This window comes from Bos indicus, chromosome 3 (genome assembly GCF_029378745.1).
Source record: "Bos indicus isolate NIAB-ARS_2022 breed Sahiwal x Tharparkar chromosome 3, NIAB-ARS_B.indTharparkar_mat_pri_1.0, whole genome shotgun sequence".
Lineage (NCBI taxonomy): Eukaryota > Metazoa > Chordata > Mammalia > Artiodactyla > Bovidae > Bos > Bos indicus.
Genome location: NC_091762.1, coordinates 106,910,445 through 106,926,909, shown reverse-complemented (window position 1 = coordinate 106,926,909; position 16,465 = coordinate 106,910,445). Strand labels below are relative to the sequence as shown.

General features: G+C 43.6%; 1 protein-coding gene across 22 annotated transcripts in view; it reads left to right on the top strand.

Moving 5' to 3' along the window:
• The window catches only part of MACF1 (microtubule actin crosslinking factor 1), a 340,946-nt gene that overhangs the window by 252,637 nt on the left and 71,844 nt on the right, over positions 1 to 16,465 (top strand). For all 22 annotated transcript variants that reach the window (XM_070786801.1, XM_070786798.1, XM_070786806.1 and 19 more), the window contains 2 exons: positions 824 to 1,319; positions 2,007 to 3,478. In XM_070786801.1, the coding sequence (XP_070642902.1) occupies positions 824 to 1,319; positions 2,007 to 3,478 (1,968 nt within the window). The remainder of the gene's footprint in view (positions 1 to 823; positions 1,320 to 2,006; positions 3,479 to 16,465) is intronic.

Below are 16,465 nucleotides of genomic sequence, written 5' to 3'. Positions count from 1 at the left end.
TGGTTCATTATTTACATATCTATTAGTCCTTGAGGTCCTGGCATATTTATTTTGACACAGTGCTAAGTACTTTCCATAAGTTTTCTTATTTAATCCCAACAACAGCCAAGTAAGTACTTTATTATCCTCATATTACAGATAAGGAAGCTGGGGACTTTTCAAAAACCTGCCTAAGTTTATACAGCTTAGTGAGTGATGGAGTTAGGATTTGAACCAGAGGTCTAACTCCAGAGCCTGTGATCTTAACTTCTTTGATGAGTGAAGCAGTGGATAGAAAAGAGTGAAAAGGAATAGTACTTGGTTTAAAGAAGCTTTTTATCTAATTGTGCTTTATTATAATGTATAGTTTTATATGTGCTGTTGGAAATTTGAGAAAGGAAATAAGCAAAACAGGGCATTTAGAGTTGAAATGGCAAGCTCTGCCAGTAACATAGTTCATTTTGATACCCAGGGTTTCAGGTTCCTCATTCAGAGGCCTGGGTTTTGCCTGGCAGAGCTGACGATTGCCAATCCAGTCAACAAACTTTGTTTTCCCAACCAAGGCGGACCTTAGTAACTGATGTTGAAACACTATAGGACAAATAAGGAAGAGAAATAAAATAGACACAATCAATGATCCTTTCAAAATAAGTTTTTTTTTTTTTTAATTAAGCAGCTGTTAAAAGTGATACTGCATTTTCCCAGTAGCCTGGTCTTTGGAGTTTTCTGCTTTATTTTCAAAAGGAGTTGGCACTACTTGGCACAATCTAAAATCAGTTTGTGTTTTGACACTGTTTTTAGATCTGTTTTCTATCTAAACACTGTGGTGTCATTTCTATCACAGTTTATGCTGAAGGAATTCGAAGCACGCAGGCAGCAGCATGAGCAGCTGAACGAGGCTGCTCAGGGCATCCTAACAGGCCCTGGAGATGCCTCTGCTTCCACCAGCCAAGTGCAGAAGGAGCTCCAGAGCATCAATGAGAAGTGGATTGAACTGACTGACAAACTCAATTCCCGTTCCAACCATATTGACCAAGCTGTTGTCAAAAGCACCCAGTACCAGGAGCTGCTGCAGGACTTATCAGAGAAAGTAAAGGCAGTTGGGCAGCGACTGAGCGGCCAGTCGGCCATCAGCACCCAACCCGAGGCTGTGAAGCAGCAGCTGGAGGAGACCAGCGAGATTCGATCTGACGTGGAGCAATTAGACCAGGAGATTAAGGAGGCGCAGACACTCTGCGATGAGCTGTCAGTGCTCATTGGTGAGCAGTACCTCAAGGATGAGCTGAAGAAGCGTTTGGAGACTGTTGCCCTGCCCCTCCAAGGTTTAGAAGACCTTGCAGGTGAGTTGAGGTGAAGAACACACTGCTGCCATCATTGTTGGCAAGCCAAAAGAAGGAATGGATTCGTGGTCCCAAGAATCTAAGGTGACCTTTAAGTAGCTTTTGGACTCAGAACGGTGTGACCCTATGCCTTTGTCCAGCTACAGTGAGGACTGCCAAGGTCATCACACATTGATTGGTCACGAGCAATGACTTTACATGGCTTTATATACCGTGACCCTAAAGATAAGAGTGCTGGTATAAATCCAGCCAGCAGGTAGAGATTCATGCTCTTAGATGTACTTATAGGTACAGTTACACACGTACTTTCATTGATACTCATTTATATTCTATGTGTACATGCATATATATCATATATACAAAATTAGAACATGTTCTAGACTTCTTATGATGGTCTTGTACAAGAAAAATTTTGTTATTAATTTGTTGTCTCTTTATCTGAAGACATTTATGGCTTTTTACCAGCTTAGAAGTTAAAAGTTTACTTGTCTTAGTCAAATCACCTTACAGACTTGATGTGAGGATTGTGTAGGATGCAGTATATGAAAGAACTTAGCTCTGCTTCTTTTAGGTAGACCCTTGGTTAGCATCAGTTTCCTTTTCCTACAATTAGACCATATACTCCCAGGAAACATTTTGAATGCCATGTTCAGACTTGATGATTTAAATTTGGTTTTCTCATTTCAGCTGATCGCATGAACAGACTCCAGGCAGCTCTTGCCAGCACCCAGCAGTTCCAGCAAATGTTTGATGAACTGAGAACCTGGTTGGATGACAAACAAAGCCAGCAAGCAAAAAACCGCCCAATCTCTGCAAAGCTGGAGCAGCTACAGTCTCAGCTACAGGAGAATGAAGAGTTTCAGAAGAGCCTTAACCAGCACAGTGGTTCCTACGAGGTGATTGTGGCAGAAGGAGAATCTCTGCTGCTTTCTGTCCCTCCTGGAGAAGAGAAGAAGACTCTACAAAACCAGCTGGTTGAGCTCAAGAGCCACTGGGAAGAGCTTAGTAAAAAAACTGCAGACAGACAGTCCAGGCTCAAGGACTGTCTGCAGAAGGCTCAGAAATACCAGTGGCACGTGGAAGACCTGGTGCCGTGGATAGAAGACTGTAAGGCCAAGACGTCTGACTTGCGGGTCACTCTGGATCCCGTGCAGCTGGAGTCCCATCTCCTCAGATCGAAGGCTATGCTGAGCGAGGTGGAGAAGCGCCGCTCCCTGTTGGAAATCCTGAACAGTGCTGCTGACATTTTGATCAACTCTTCAGAGACAGATGAGGATGACATCCGGGATGAGAAGGCTGGTATCAACCAGAACATGGATTCCATCACAGAAGAGCTACAGGCCAAAACGGGGTCCCTTGAAGAAATGACTCAGAGGCTCAAGGAGTTCCAGGAAAGTTTTAAGAATATTGAAAAGAAAGTCGAAGGGGCCAAACACCAACTTGAGATTTTTGATGCCCTCGGTTCTCAAGCCTGCAGCAACAAGAACCTGGAGAAGCTGAGAGCCCAGCAGGAAGTGCTACAGACCCTGGAGCCCCAGGTGGACTACCTGCGGAACTTCACTCGGGGTCTGGTGGAGGATGCCCCAGATGGATCTGATGCTTCCCAGCTTCTCCATCAAGCTGAAGTTGCCCAGCAGGAGTTCCTAGAAGTGAAGCAAAGAGTGAACAGTGGCTGCATGGCCATGGAGAACAAGCTGGAGGGGATTGGCCAGTTTCACTGCCGCGTCCGAGAAATGTTTTCTCAGTTGGCAGACCTGGACGATGAGCTGGATGGCATGGGTGCTATCGGCCGAGACACTGACAGCCTCCAGTCCCAGATTGAGGACGTGCGGCTGTTCCTTAACAAGATCCAAGCCCTCAAGCTGGACATCGAGGCCTCAGAAGCAGAGTGCCGACAAATGCTGGAGGAAGAGGGGACTCTGGACCTGCTGGGTCTCAAGAGGGAGTTAGAAGCCCTGAGCAAACAGTGCAGCAAACTTACAGAGAGGAGCCGAGCTCGGCAGGAGCAGCTGGAGCTGACCCTGGGCCGCGTGGAGGACTTCTATCAGAAGCTGAAAGTGCTCAATGATATGACCACGGCAGCAGAGGAGGGGGAGGCCCTCCAGTGGGTCGTGGGGACCGAGGTGGATGTCATCAACCAACAATTAGCAGATTTTAAAGTAAGCCTTGCCCTTGTTTTTTTACCTTTTCCTGTCTGATATGTGTATTTCTTTTCCTGTAACTTGGAGACCGAGTGAGTGCGCATCTTCACTTCTGTCTCTGGTTTCGTTAGTCTCACTTCCGTCCCACCAGAGCACACAGTTTGCAGACTAAATAGTCTCTTGCACTTCTGACCAACTGGGTTGAATGTTCCTCTATTCTAATTTATTTTAATGTTTATAGCCGATTAAGGATATAGACAGACTGAACCTTATTTCTTATTCTAAGAATCTTCTCTTGTGATTTCTTGGGAGTTCACATTAACTAACTTTTGTAACAGCAGTGAATGTTGGTTGAGGGCTCTGTTTTTCAGATGGAGGTATAAGAACCCATAAGATAAACATGGACTCTTCTTCCTAAAGTGTGGGGGTTTTTTTCACAGATTTGGAGGGAAAATTACGGACACATGATTTATGTGTTCTGAAAGAAAATGAAAAATCCTCGTGAACTATTAACACAAAACATAACACTTCAAAGAAATTTTCCACTTGTAGCAAGTAGTGCTTAAGACTATGCCCCAGACTCCTCAAGAACACAAGTTCTCTGCATGTAGAAGAGTTTGAGAAGCACAACCTTAGTTGCAAAAATATTTTGATTCTTTGCCTGAGTCAGAATTTCCAGTCCTGAACTTCTGTGAGTCTCTATTAAAACACCAGGGGAAGACGACAGGAGTTGACTCAAAAGTGCAAATTTGCCAGGTTTGGGCTCGGAACTTGGGCCCGTCTGTCGGGTGTCGGCTCTCACTGCTTGGGGTGAGCCTTTCACCCCAGACTTACCTGAAAGGACCTCTCTCCCCTGCTGGAGGCCTGTGCACCTGCTCTTTCCTTCTTGGTTCCTGGAGTAGATTTGGAAAGGGTACTTCCAGCGCTTGACTCCTGTTACCAGTGGCAATTGTTCCTACTTACACAGAAATGCTTTGCCATCAGACTTGTTCTCTCAGAGTCCCTGCCTGTCAGGATTCTTCCTATTAAAAATATGGATGGAAAGGTGGTATGACACCAGGTCAGAGCCACATGATCCCGAAAAAGATCACAAATTTGTAGACAAGATCCAGGTGGCTGTTTCAGAAGGACCCCTCTAGGCTAGGGGATGTTCCGCACTAAGGCGAGACATTGACTGAAGACCCCCTGACAGTGCAATGTGGAGCAGCCCTAGTTATCACAGCTGGGATTCTTGAGGCCCTGGGTAAGGAAAGGGTAGGTAGAGAAAGTTCAAACCCACAAACCCAGGTGTTATCCTCGGGGAAAGGCCCCTACCTGATCAGTGACCGGGTGGCCTTTCCTGCTGTGTCACATGGGCTTCTCTTCCCTCTTCCACTGTAAGCCCCTCGAAAGCAGAGCTTCTGTTATAGGCATGCTTCATGTGTCCAGTTTACTTGAATCCAGGTTAATTAGAATCAATTGTCTAATCAACTAAATGAGGTTTTTTTAGAAAACTGAAGTTTATCCTTTGAGGCACCAAGTTAGTCTTATCAAACTAAGATTCTGGTTTATATGGAATTATTTTAATTCTTATTTGCCTAATTTCCTAAACATTACATTATATTGTAAATTTTTCTTTACAAGTGCAGGTTAACATTACTAAGCAGATTGTAACTGTTCTCCACTGTGGTGATATCCTCAGGGACATGAGACACATTGGGGCTACTTTGTACTAAATGTTCTTAAATTACCATGCAGTTTGAGTTTGTTTTGAAGGGCCTCTAATAGCTGTACTGGTTAAGTTCAGTTGTGTGTGTGTGTCTATTTGGGGGGATGTAGTTTCTGTTTCTTCCCCCATTACCCTGATACCAGGTATTATTTCTTACTGCTATTACTTTTCACTGTCTTGAGCAGTCTATCTCTTCCTTCAGATCTTCAGTGAGCCGAAAACAAAGTAAACAAGCCTGTTAAAATTGCATTAAATATGACCTAGGATGTTAAAAAGAATCCACAGACAAGCATATACAGTGTTTGGATTTGAGGACAAGTAATTGTTTCCTGTTCATTTAATCCTTGGTTTCTAGAGACATTCTGAATTGTGATGCTGCTGAAAGCTTTTAGTAAATTCCTGGACATCCTTGTATTTTATTTGTATCCTAGCGTATAGCCCAGCAGCACTCGGGGTTCAGTAGCTGCTGAGTTGCTCGGTATAGCAGACATGTTTCACTGATTGCTGAGAAGCCTCCCACCACCAGTACTGTGGCTGTGAGGGCTGGGGCCAGCGTGTTTATCTGCAGGGAGCTGGTGTTGACAAGGCAAGACTGGAAGATGAGTGCGAGAAGAAGGCGGTGAAGCTGCGTGCCCTGTGTGTACCCTGCTCAAGTTGGGGGTGCACATCAGCAGTCTGGTTCCCCAGATCCACCTTACCAAGGCAAGGGCTTGGGGAAGAGTTTTTGCCTCCTCCCGGCAAAGGTCTTAAGGCAGGTGGGAAGGAAGACAATCCTGGCTGGGCTCGTGCTGAACTCATGGGAAGTGAAAACAATGAGAAGGGAAAAGCTGTGTATCTCACTTCATAGACCCCAAGAGGCTGATCCAAGGGAAGTTCTTTCTGGACCCATTCTGAGGACTGAGTCATTTTCATGATCTGAGTTCCTAGGTTAATGTGTTCTGTATTCCAACGATAGACTCATCTTCCCTCACCCCAGCAGCAGACCAGATGCATGTAGTGTGATTCAGCTTTCAGATTCAAATTGTTTTTTAATAAGGAAAAACAAAGATGAAGATAAGTATTAAAAAACAGCATTCGTTTTAAGTTTTCACCTCTTTTCTTTTTACAATGGGATCATGCTCTCAGCACAGAATCTGCTGAAGAGAAGAGTATGAATCTGTGAGATGGAAATGCGGGCTGTGCTATGACCCTGCTGATTCCACTGGGGATGGTCTGAATGGACAGATGAGTCAGGTCTGTGGAGGACCCCAGGCTTGCCTGGGACTGTGCAGCAGTGCTGATAAATGCTTGGAAAGGCAGTTGGCCTCTGGGGAAAATGATTCTCTTCTTAAATGAATGTGAAAAACTGGAAGTCATTATTCCTAGGAAAGACTTTTCCCTCAGTTGCTTCTGAATAATTGATAAAATCTGGTCAGCCAGCGAGGACCCATGAGATGGAAGGGAAGAGAGTCCTTTCCCACTAAACAGGCAAAGACCTCAAGCCTCTTGGGTTAGACACTTTACTGCATTCTGCTGTCTCTGTCTTCCACAAAAAAGGAAGAAAGCCATGAAAGAAAATATTGAATATGTTTGGAGAAACTGGAAGGAAAAGACTTTGGTTAATCTCTTCAGGAAATTCCATTTTCCTGAACAAGAGAGTCTCTGATTATTGAGAAAAAGGAATTGTATTAAATGTATACATAACTAGAGTCTAACAAGAAAGGAAGGACCTTTATTTCATTGAAACTTAAGCCAAAGAATTCCCTCAGGGTGACCTTTCTAGGAAGGAAAGAAAAAGACTCTAGATGTAGAGAAGAAATCTATGAAGTCTGATGATAACAAAGACGTTTTGAAATTGCCTGTGTAGGTTTTGTAATCAAGAACTGAGATCATTCTGAGTCTTACACTAGCCCCTCCCTTGTATCCGCCTCAGGACCCACAGCGGCCTCTCAGTCATGACGTGTGGGTCTGAGGGGCTGTTGGTGAGGCCGCGGGCTTCCTTAGGGCCGTCCTCAGTCTTGATTGAGACTGAGCAGAGCCCAGGGTCAGGGACTGCATGCCCTTGCAGCCTGTGTCTGGAGACCTCTATCCTACTGTGAAGCCAGAACAAGAAAGCCCCATAAACTTGTTCATTTGATTCTTTTTTTTTTTTTTTTTTTTTTGGCCTCATGGAAAGCAAGCATAAGCTTCCCTGAGAGCACATGTAAAAACTCTTGGAGGACAGGGCCTGCCATGGAGCTGAGAGACTGCCAATTTGGACAATGATGGATATTTCACTCCTTTTCAAATAATTACAAAGACAGTATCAGCTCCTCTGTGTGTTTGCCAGTTAGACTTACCAGAGAGGAAAGCAAGTGAGGTTAGCATTATCTGCCTGCCCTTGGAGAGAAAGGAAATCACACTTGGTATGACTCGTCTGTCTCCGGAGGTTTAGGTATCGCCAGCTTTGCAGCAGCCAAGATAAGATGAGTAGACCTGCACGCCCCTCCCCCCCCAACTTTGTGCTGACCCTTGGCTTGTGTTGGTTTTTTCTTTCTTCCTTAAACCAGGCTACCCTGGTGGCGTTAGTGGTAAAAAATTCGCCTGCCAGTGCAGGAGACACAAGAGACGGGGTTCGATCCCTGGGTCAGGAAGATACCCTGGAGGAGGAAATGGTATCCCACTTCAGTATTCTTGCTTGGGAAATCCCATGGATAGAGGAGCCTGGAGGTTCGCAAAGAGTCGGACACGATGAAACGACTTAGCACAGCACAGGACTAAACAACGACAACTCCGATAAAAACTGGGGTCCAAGGAAGTAGAAAGAATGCCCTTAAGGTTTCTCAGCCTGAGCACTCTGGATATTTGGAGTGGGACAGTTCTTGGTTGTAGGCAGCTGTCCTGTGCATTGTGGGACGTTCAGCAGCATCCCTGATCTCCGTCTACCCACTCGATGCCAGTAACAGCTTTTCCCTGATGTGACAGCCCGAAATGCCACTGCACATTGCCAGATGCCCCTGGAAGGAAAAATCCCCTCAGTTGAGAACCACTGCCTGAGGAAGGAGAAAATTGCTGCCTCTCTGTGGATAATTTAGAACTCAGTTGGAAAAGGTGCTCGTTGATTAAGGTAGATCTTAATGTTGCAAGTCACCTTCTGGTAATCTGATCATAACTGTGAAGCAGCAACACCTCTGTAAATCAGCTTTCCCTTAGGCCAGGCCCTGGATTCCTTATTTTTCCTGGTGCTGATCTCTGTCTGGTTTAAAATCTCCTCGTCGCTTTTCCTGGCATCTGCGGCTGGTTTCTTCTGCGTAGCGTTGTTGATGCAGGTGTTCAGCTGATGGAGCGTTCCTCTGAAGAAGAGGAACTTCCTTTGTGGAAATACTCCAGGGAGCTTCCTTGCTCTGTGCCTTTAAGGGGAGCCTACAGGCTGTCAGTTGTTCTCAGCCCAGGAGCTCACAGTTTGGCTGCTGGTATTTATAACCCTTATGTGAGCATCTCCCTCTGCACCTCCCCGCCCCCCCCAGAATTCCAATGCTGTGTAATAATCCTCTCCACCCCCACCGTTGCAGCTGGGTGGGGAGAAGGTGAAGGAGTCTTTAAGACCTTTAAGTTAGCTGCATGTTGAACTTTTTCCAGCCCCATTTTAAAGTATTGCCGTTAATATTTTCAGTATCAGCACCACAGGCAAAACCCCAAGCTTGTAGCCATTACATCACCTTGAGGAGCCTCACGTCTCAGTGAAGGTAGTAAAATCAGATGGAAGGGCATCAAGAGAGTGTTGATGAATTTCACAAAAATCCGGCTGGAAATTTTGATAGCAAGGGAAGCAACAAATGAATATATCCTCAACCAGAAGGAAGGACTGAGCAGTTTCAATTGCGTTTACTGAAATTCTTCACACATCATGTCAGCATGTAGCATTTGCAACTAAGATTGATCATCGTGGGAAACACGGGTATCCAGAAAAACTAGAATTTACCCTGTGCTGAACTTGGGTTTGTCACTGAGTTTTGAATAGTGGATGTGGTTGAGATAAGCACAGGCTTGCAGAACGGGGCTGTTTCTCGCTGTGTCTAGAAATGCTTGGTAAGTGGCCTCAGCCTTAGCCTAGTCCTGGGTACTTTCCAATGAGCTCTCTGGCACACAAGCCATAAGAGGTGAGCCTCTAGGAAGTGAGATGAGTTGCTTTGAAAGGCACTTTGTTGTTAGAGGTGGTTGGTTTACCAGGAATAAAATCAGTCCCACAGGGAGTCAGGTCAGGTCAGGTCACTGCACTAAAACATCACTGCACAAAGGCTGTCTCCTGCCAGAGGGACTCGTCCCAAGTCTCAGCTGTCCCGGGTAGAAAAGCCTCGCTGTGGGGAGAATGTGTTCCCTCCCCACCTTCCTTCACACTTTGCCACTGCCACTACTGGGGTGCTGTTCAGATACCAGTGTCTGGTATTGTCTGTGAAAGAGTAACATGATACACTTCTCCCCTGAACCTTTACAAGCTGTTTTCCTACCACTGGTCCTGTGATTTGAAATGTGGACCTTTCACAACTTTGGCCATCAGGGATGAGAGTGAGAGCTCCAAGGTGATGGTCCCTGGATCCCTTCGTGGAGGTCAGGCGGAAGGGGTTCTGTATTCCTGTCAGTCCATCCTTACTGAGCACTGGCTCTGGGTCAGTCCTTCGTGCAAGCTGGGATCTCAGTCTCTAGTTGGCAGTGCAGCATGAGAAACAGGTGCAAAGAGCTGCAGTAGTAGGCACATAGCGGCAAGAATAGTAAGAGACCTGAGTCTAAATGATCTCCAGTCCTAACTGCCTCCCCACCCCCACCTCCATGAATCAGACATTTAAAATCCCAGTTGCAGATAAGAAAACTGAGGTTTGAAGGTGTTAAAGTAATTTGTTCAAGCCACATAGCAGTAAATGTTAGAGCTGGGATTGGAAAGATGTTTGGCACCAAAGCTCATGCTTGACCAGTGGCCCCAGTGAGGGTAGGGGAGGCAGTTTGGGCCCTTAGGGGACATTGACCACATCTAGAGACGTTTGGTACTGTCATAACTGGGGAGGCTGCTCCCGGCATCTAGTGGGTGCTGCTGAATTTCCTATAATACACAGAATAGCCACTTCAAACAAAGGATTATTCAGCCTATTTCTTGAAATACAGAGGATTTTGGAATCTTGCCCTTTTCAGATTCCATGACAAGTAAGAGTTAACTGATGAAATAGCTCCATTGCCTGGGGAAACTTTGTGGTTTTCCTTTTAGCAAAAAAAAGTGTTGGTTCTGAGAGTGATTTAAACGGATCTGTTGGATCAAGTCAGGATCTTAGTGAACTAATTTGAGTCATGGAGGGCTAAAGAATGCCCTCCATGCTTGGCCAGTCCCCACCCCACCCTGCTTGCCACAAGACTCCTGCTATGGAAGTCAGTCAGCTGTGTGTCTCAAGCTGCTTCCTGTAGGGTGTGTTATGGAATGGCATAAGCCCTGCACCAGCTGGGATACTGACCTCAGTGTGATTTTATCAGACTCCGTCCCTTTTGAGCCTTGCTATTTGGAACAAAAGATCCTCTGTTAGGAACGCAGAGAGCTAGCGTGATTGGACAGCCAGCGTGTACGCACATGGTTCCCACGGAAAAAACAGACATAAATTATGCTGTAGCCTTTTAAAACGGAAGCCTTCAAGGTGGTCTTCCCTTAGCTTCTGTCTGTACTCACCCTTCTTTCTGTGAGTGCTTATCCCCACCCCCCACCCCCCCCCAGAAACTACATTTTTTTTTTCTAATATATATTACACTTTTTTTTAATTTATTTTTTTATTGAAGGATAATTGCTTTACAGAATTTTGTTGTTTTCGGTCAAACCTCAACATAAATCAGCCATAGGTATACATATATTCCCTTTTGAACCTCCCTCCCAGCTCCCACCCCATCCCACCCTTCTAGATTGATAGAGAGCCCCTGTTTGAATTTCCTGAGTCATACAGCAAATTACCGTTGGCTGTCTATTTTATATAGGAATGCTAATATAAGTTTCCATGTTACTTTCCATACATCTCACCCTCTCCTCCCCTCTCCCCATGTCCATAAGTCTATTCTCTATATCTGTTTCTCCACTGTTGCCCTGTAAATAAATTCTTCCTTACCATTTTTCTAGATTCCATATATATGTGTTAGAATATGATATTTATCTTTTTTTTTCTGACTCACTTCACTCTGTATAATAGGTTCTAGGTTCATCCACCTCATTAGAACTGACTCAAATGCATTCCTTTTTATGGCTGAGTAATATTCTGTTGTTTATATGTACCACAACTTCTGTATCCATTCATCTGTCGGTGGACATCTAAGTTGCTTCCATGTTCTAGCTATTGTAAATAGTGCTGCAATGAACAATGGGATACATGTGTCTTTTCCTCAGGGTATATGCTTAGGAGTGGGATTGCTGGGTCATATGGTGGTTTTATTCCTACTTTTTTAAGGAATCTACATACCACCTTCCATAGTGGCTGTATCAATTTACATTCCCACCTACAGTGTAAGAGCGCTCCCTCTTCTCCACACCCTCTCCAATATTTATTGTTTGTAGACTTTTGGATGATGGTCATTCTGACAGGTGTGAGGTGATATCTCACTGTAGTTTTGATTTGCATTTCTCTAATAATGAGTGATGTTGAGCATCTTTTCATGTGTTTGTCAGCCATCTGTATGTCTTCTTTGGAGAAATATCTATTTAAGTCTTTTCCCCTTTTTGATTGGGTTGTTTGTTTTTCTGGCATTGAGTTGTATGAGCTGCTTGTATATTTTGCAAATTAATCCTTTGTCAGTTGAGAAACTACATTTTTGATCCCCACTGTCTATCCAGTCTTATTTCCTATGTAGACCATCCACTCCATCCACTTACCTGAAACACTCCTTAGCATTTTACCTATTTGATTTCTACTCATACCTGAAGGTTTAGCAGAAGTCCCGTATCTCCTCAAAACCTTGATTCCCCTCCAGCCCAGCTCACCACCTCTCCTGCTCTCTTAAATCACTTAATATGTGTAACTAATTTAGCCTTTATCATTACTGCCTAATTTTGGCATTTATTGATTATATGCAATGTCCAAACCCTCATCTTAATGTATCCATTTTTGTGTCCCTCAAAGTAGTTAGCATGAGTATTTGCATAGTTGGACACTAGTGAATATTTGACTAAGTGAATGCTCTTTATTTCTCATAAGCCATGTGAGCTGTGGGATTCAAAATGCTATCTACTTTGCAACACTTGAGCTAAATCCTTGTGTGTTCTGAGAAATCCTCATCCTACCCTGGACTCCTCACCTTTCCATCTTACCTCCAGGCTCCCTTCCTTCTCTCCTACTTAGCATATGTTAAAGGAACATAATTTCATTTCAGTATTAGCCTAAATAAGCAAAATTTAAAAATTTGCTACTTTGGATGCAACTGAAGAAAGCAGGTTCTGAAATGCCGTCTTGTAGTTACCCTTTACTTTAGAGTCATTGTCATTTACAACGACAGCAAGAGTCTTCATACTTCTATCAGCTTAGTGAGGAAAATTGAATATGAATTGAGTCTGAAATTCTCAGCTTGGAATTCTGGCTCTATCATTTACTAGCTGAGTGACCCTGGGGGAAATTACTTAGCCTCTCTGTATAGTTATTTCTGCTGTAAAACATGAGCAATGGTAACTCCTACCTTTAGGGCCTTTATGAAATTTAAATGAAGTGATGTAGATGAAAACACTAGGCAGATATTAAGTGCTCAATGATAATATTCTTTTATTTTAAAAAGTTTATCCAAATACACACATTATAACATTATGAAATGTTTTTAATAAGTTATTCCCTTTTTGCCTACAGCTGATCATTCTCCAGAAGATTTGATCTAAGACCCAGCACCAAGTTAGATTAGCTCTTTTTCTTCTTGAAAAAAAGGAAATGATGAGATGACAGCAGTGAAACAGGTAGATGGACAAAAGGCCTTCCTGAGCAGTTTCTCTGGGGAACAAATGTGGAGCTCATTGCCAGCCCCAGACCAGCAATATATAAACAGGTTTAGGTCACGACTCCTTAACACAGCTTTAAATATACTGTATGTACACATACATACACATACATGGTTATTAAATCCATTCATTCATTTCAGAATCCCACAGCCAGCAGGTTTCTCTGAGACCATTTTGACCTTGGCTTCTATGCTCTACACATCAGTATTATTTTCAAATCATTAACCAGAATTAACCAGAAGCCATTACCAGCTCAGTGACTTCCGCAGTCACTCAGAGTTACCAACAGATCAACTTAATGATCTGAGGGTCCTTGGCCTAATTAGCTTTAGCATAGACCATGTTATCTTCCTTTGTTACCATATAATGGCAACTACCAAGTCAGCATCTTTGATAGAGACACTTCTTAATTTTAATCAATCTTTAATTAAAACATTAAGGGAGAAAATATCAGCTTAATTTCAGAGGAAGCAGCTTAAAAACACAGATAAAATTAATCCCTATGCCAAGTATGTATGCCAAATCAAGATGTTCCTTAGAAAAGCTTTCAGCAACTACATCTTTCTAATATTTGGTTACATGTATCTGTGAGTTAAGGGAAGAAGAAGATAAGAATTCGAAGAAATTGAACCTCTCTTAGGTCTTCTGCAGCTTGAATTCATTGCATCCATTCAAGTGAACCATTTACTATCTCTCTCATCTTGCAGTTCACTCCCAGAGAAGAGCTCCAATTTAAGTCTAATTCTTTAAATTCAGCCTCAGTTTTTTGTTCATGATAAGAACTGCTTTAGTAACAAAATGAAAGACAGTTTTCAAAAATCTCTTAACTTTATATTACTTATTTTACATCCTTTTCTAATACTGGAGAGAAGATCCCTACAGCAAGATTCCTTAGAGATTTAGCCCAGGGACCTGTTTCCTAGAAATAGGTAAGCACCTTTGTGAAGTTGTTACTTTTTGAAAGTTGTGAAGTCATGCCATCCTGGATTTGGAAAGGCTACTCTCCATGTTAAGTGAAAGCCCACGTCGTCACTTTCTCAGGGAAGCCTCCCCTGCACCTCCAGGGCCACATCAGGCCCCTTGACAGATGCGCTCAGAGCACTGTTTGCTTTTCTCTGAGTACTTACTGCAATTGAATTAAAGTGAATGTCTGTCTGTCTCTACAAGAATGTAGGCTCCTGAACACATCTTGCTCATCACTCTCCCTTAGTGTCTGGCATGGATTACGGCACACAGTAGATCTCAGTAAATATTTGTTGAACAAATGAAAAGAATCAAGGCTACACCTTGTGGAATTACTCTTCTTAAGAGGACAGGAAGAGGAACCCAAAGACACCAAGAAGGACTGGCTAGAAAGATAGCATCAGGGTAGCACCATGACAATGGAAGCCCAAAGAAGAGACACAATAAGGGAGGGCCAACGCTTACTTTCTCACCACTGCTTCTCCTTGATCTGCTACCGTCTGACCCAGCACCCATCACTGCCCTGCGAGCATTCTTGCAGAAGTTCTCACTGACGTCCTAGTTGCCAAGCCCAGTGGCCTTGTCTTAATTAATGGTCTTCCTCCTTTCTTGTGCACCATTTAACATCGTATCTTCTTTCTCAAAACCCTCCTGTCCATTCACCTTCCTGACATTGAGCTCTCTCCATTTTCTTCTCTGGCTGCTCTTCTGCTTTCTGTTTCGATTTGTCTTTCTACTTCCTTACCTGTGGCTCTTGAAATCCTGTCATCCACCCTCTTCTCACCTCTCTCCACGCTCAGCCCTGGGATGGCCAATTCCTCACTGTCCTACAGAAGTTTTCTACCTCTGTTATCTCCACCCTGACCTTTGGTCTCTCTGGATACCTCCACATGGGTAGCCTTTGAGTACCTCACACTCAGTATGTGCTACACTGAATGTGTTAGCTCCTCCAGTAGTTCTTCCTGTCTGTTGCTGTTTGATAGTATGCTGGGCCCTCAGTCATCCAAAGAGGTTTATTATTTTTTAATATTTATTTATTTGTTTTGGTTATTATTATAACCAAATAAAAAGTTTTATTTATTATTATTAATAAATATTTGTTTTTTATTTATTTGTGCCAGGTCTAAGTTGCAGCATGTGAGATTCTTTAGTTGTAGCATTTGAACTCCTAGTTGCGACCTGCAGGACCTTGTTCCCTGACCAGGGATCGAACCCAGGCCCCCTGCATTGGAAACATGGCATCTTAGCCACTGGACCACTGAGGAGGTCCCGACAGCATTTTTATACATTTATTTTCCCCCTAACCCCTACCCTCTAGCTGATCAGTTATGAAGTTCAAATAGTCTGCCTCTGCAATTAAGATTTGGATTTTTTGTAATGCAATAATTTATATCAAGTGGCAGTTGAGTGAGCAGACAGGCTCAGATTCTTAGAAATTTTCCACACACGACTCAGTCACTTGTACGAACCTGTGGTAAGTTAAAGAAGAAAGTCTTGAGCTTTCCAGGTAGTGCTAGTGATAAAGAACCCACTTGCCAGCAAAGGAGAGGTAAGAGTCTCAGGTTTGATCCCTGAGTCGGGAAGATCCCCTGGAGGAAGAAATGGCAACCCACTCCAGTATTCTTGCCCGGAGAATCCCATGGACAGAGGAGCCTGGCGGGCTACAGCCCATGGGTTGCAAAGAGTCAGACACAACTGAAGTGACTTAGCATGCACAAATAAAGCATAAATTCATGTTTGGCATTCAAGGGCCTTGGTGAACTGACCTGAGCTACTTACCATTCTGACCTTTCATTTTTCCCTTGCATCTATCCTATAACTTAAACCATGATAACTTTGAATTGGCCTCTTTAGGTTTCCAGCCTTTAGTCCTTCACTTAGAAATCCTTGTCTCTACCATCTCTGCATCTCCAGATCCTGATGTGTAAATGTGATTCCCTCCATAAAGGCTTCCTGGAATCTCCTGCTTTCCTGCCTCCCACTGTCCTGTTGGGTCTTTTCTCACAAAGCCCTGTGCTTTTGTCATCACCACTGTCGTGGGGAGTGGCTAAAGAGGGATTAATATGAAAAGTCTACAAGCAGGAAAGGGCTATAGGGGTCATGAAAGTTCCTGAAGAGTGTATGGAAAGCTTTCTCATGGGTTTAGAAATACACAAGAGCTCAAATAGCATCAAAATCCTTAGATTTAAAGCAAGCTTCACATCATGCTGCATTGCTTAATGAGCCACTGTGTAGCCATCTTTATGTAATAAAAAGATGGTAGTGACTGATGCCCAACAGGTTCAGACTAATACTGTGGAGTTTCCACTTGCTACTAAATAAATGCTTGTAAAATCTAGAGATCCCAAGATGAAAGGCATTTTGTAGGTTTTAAATG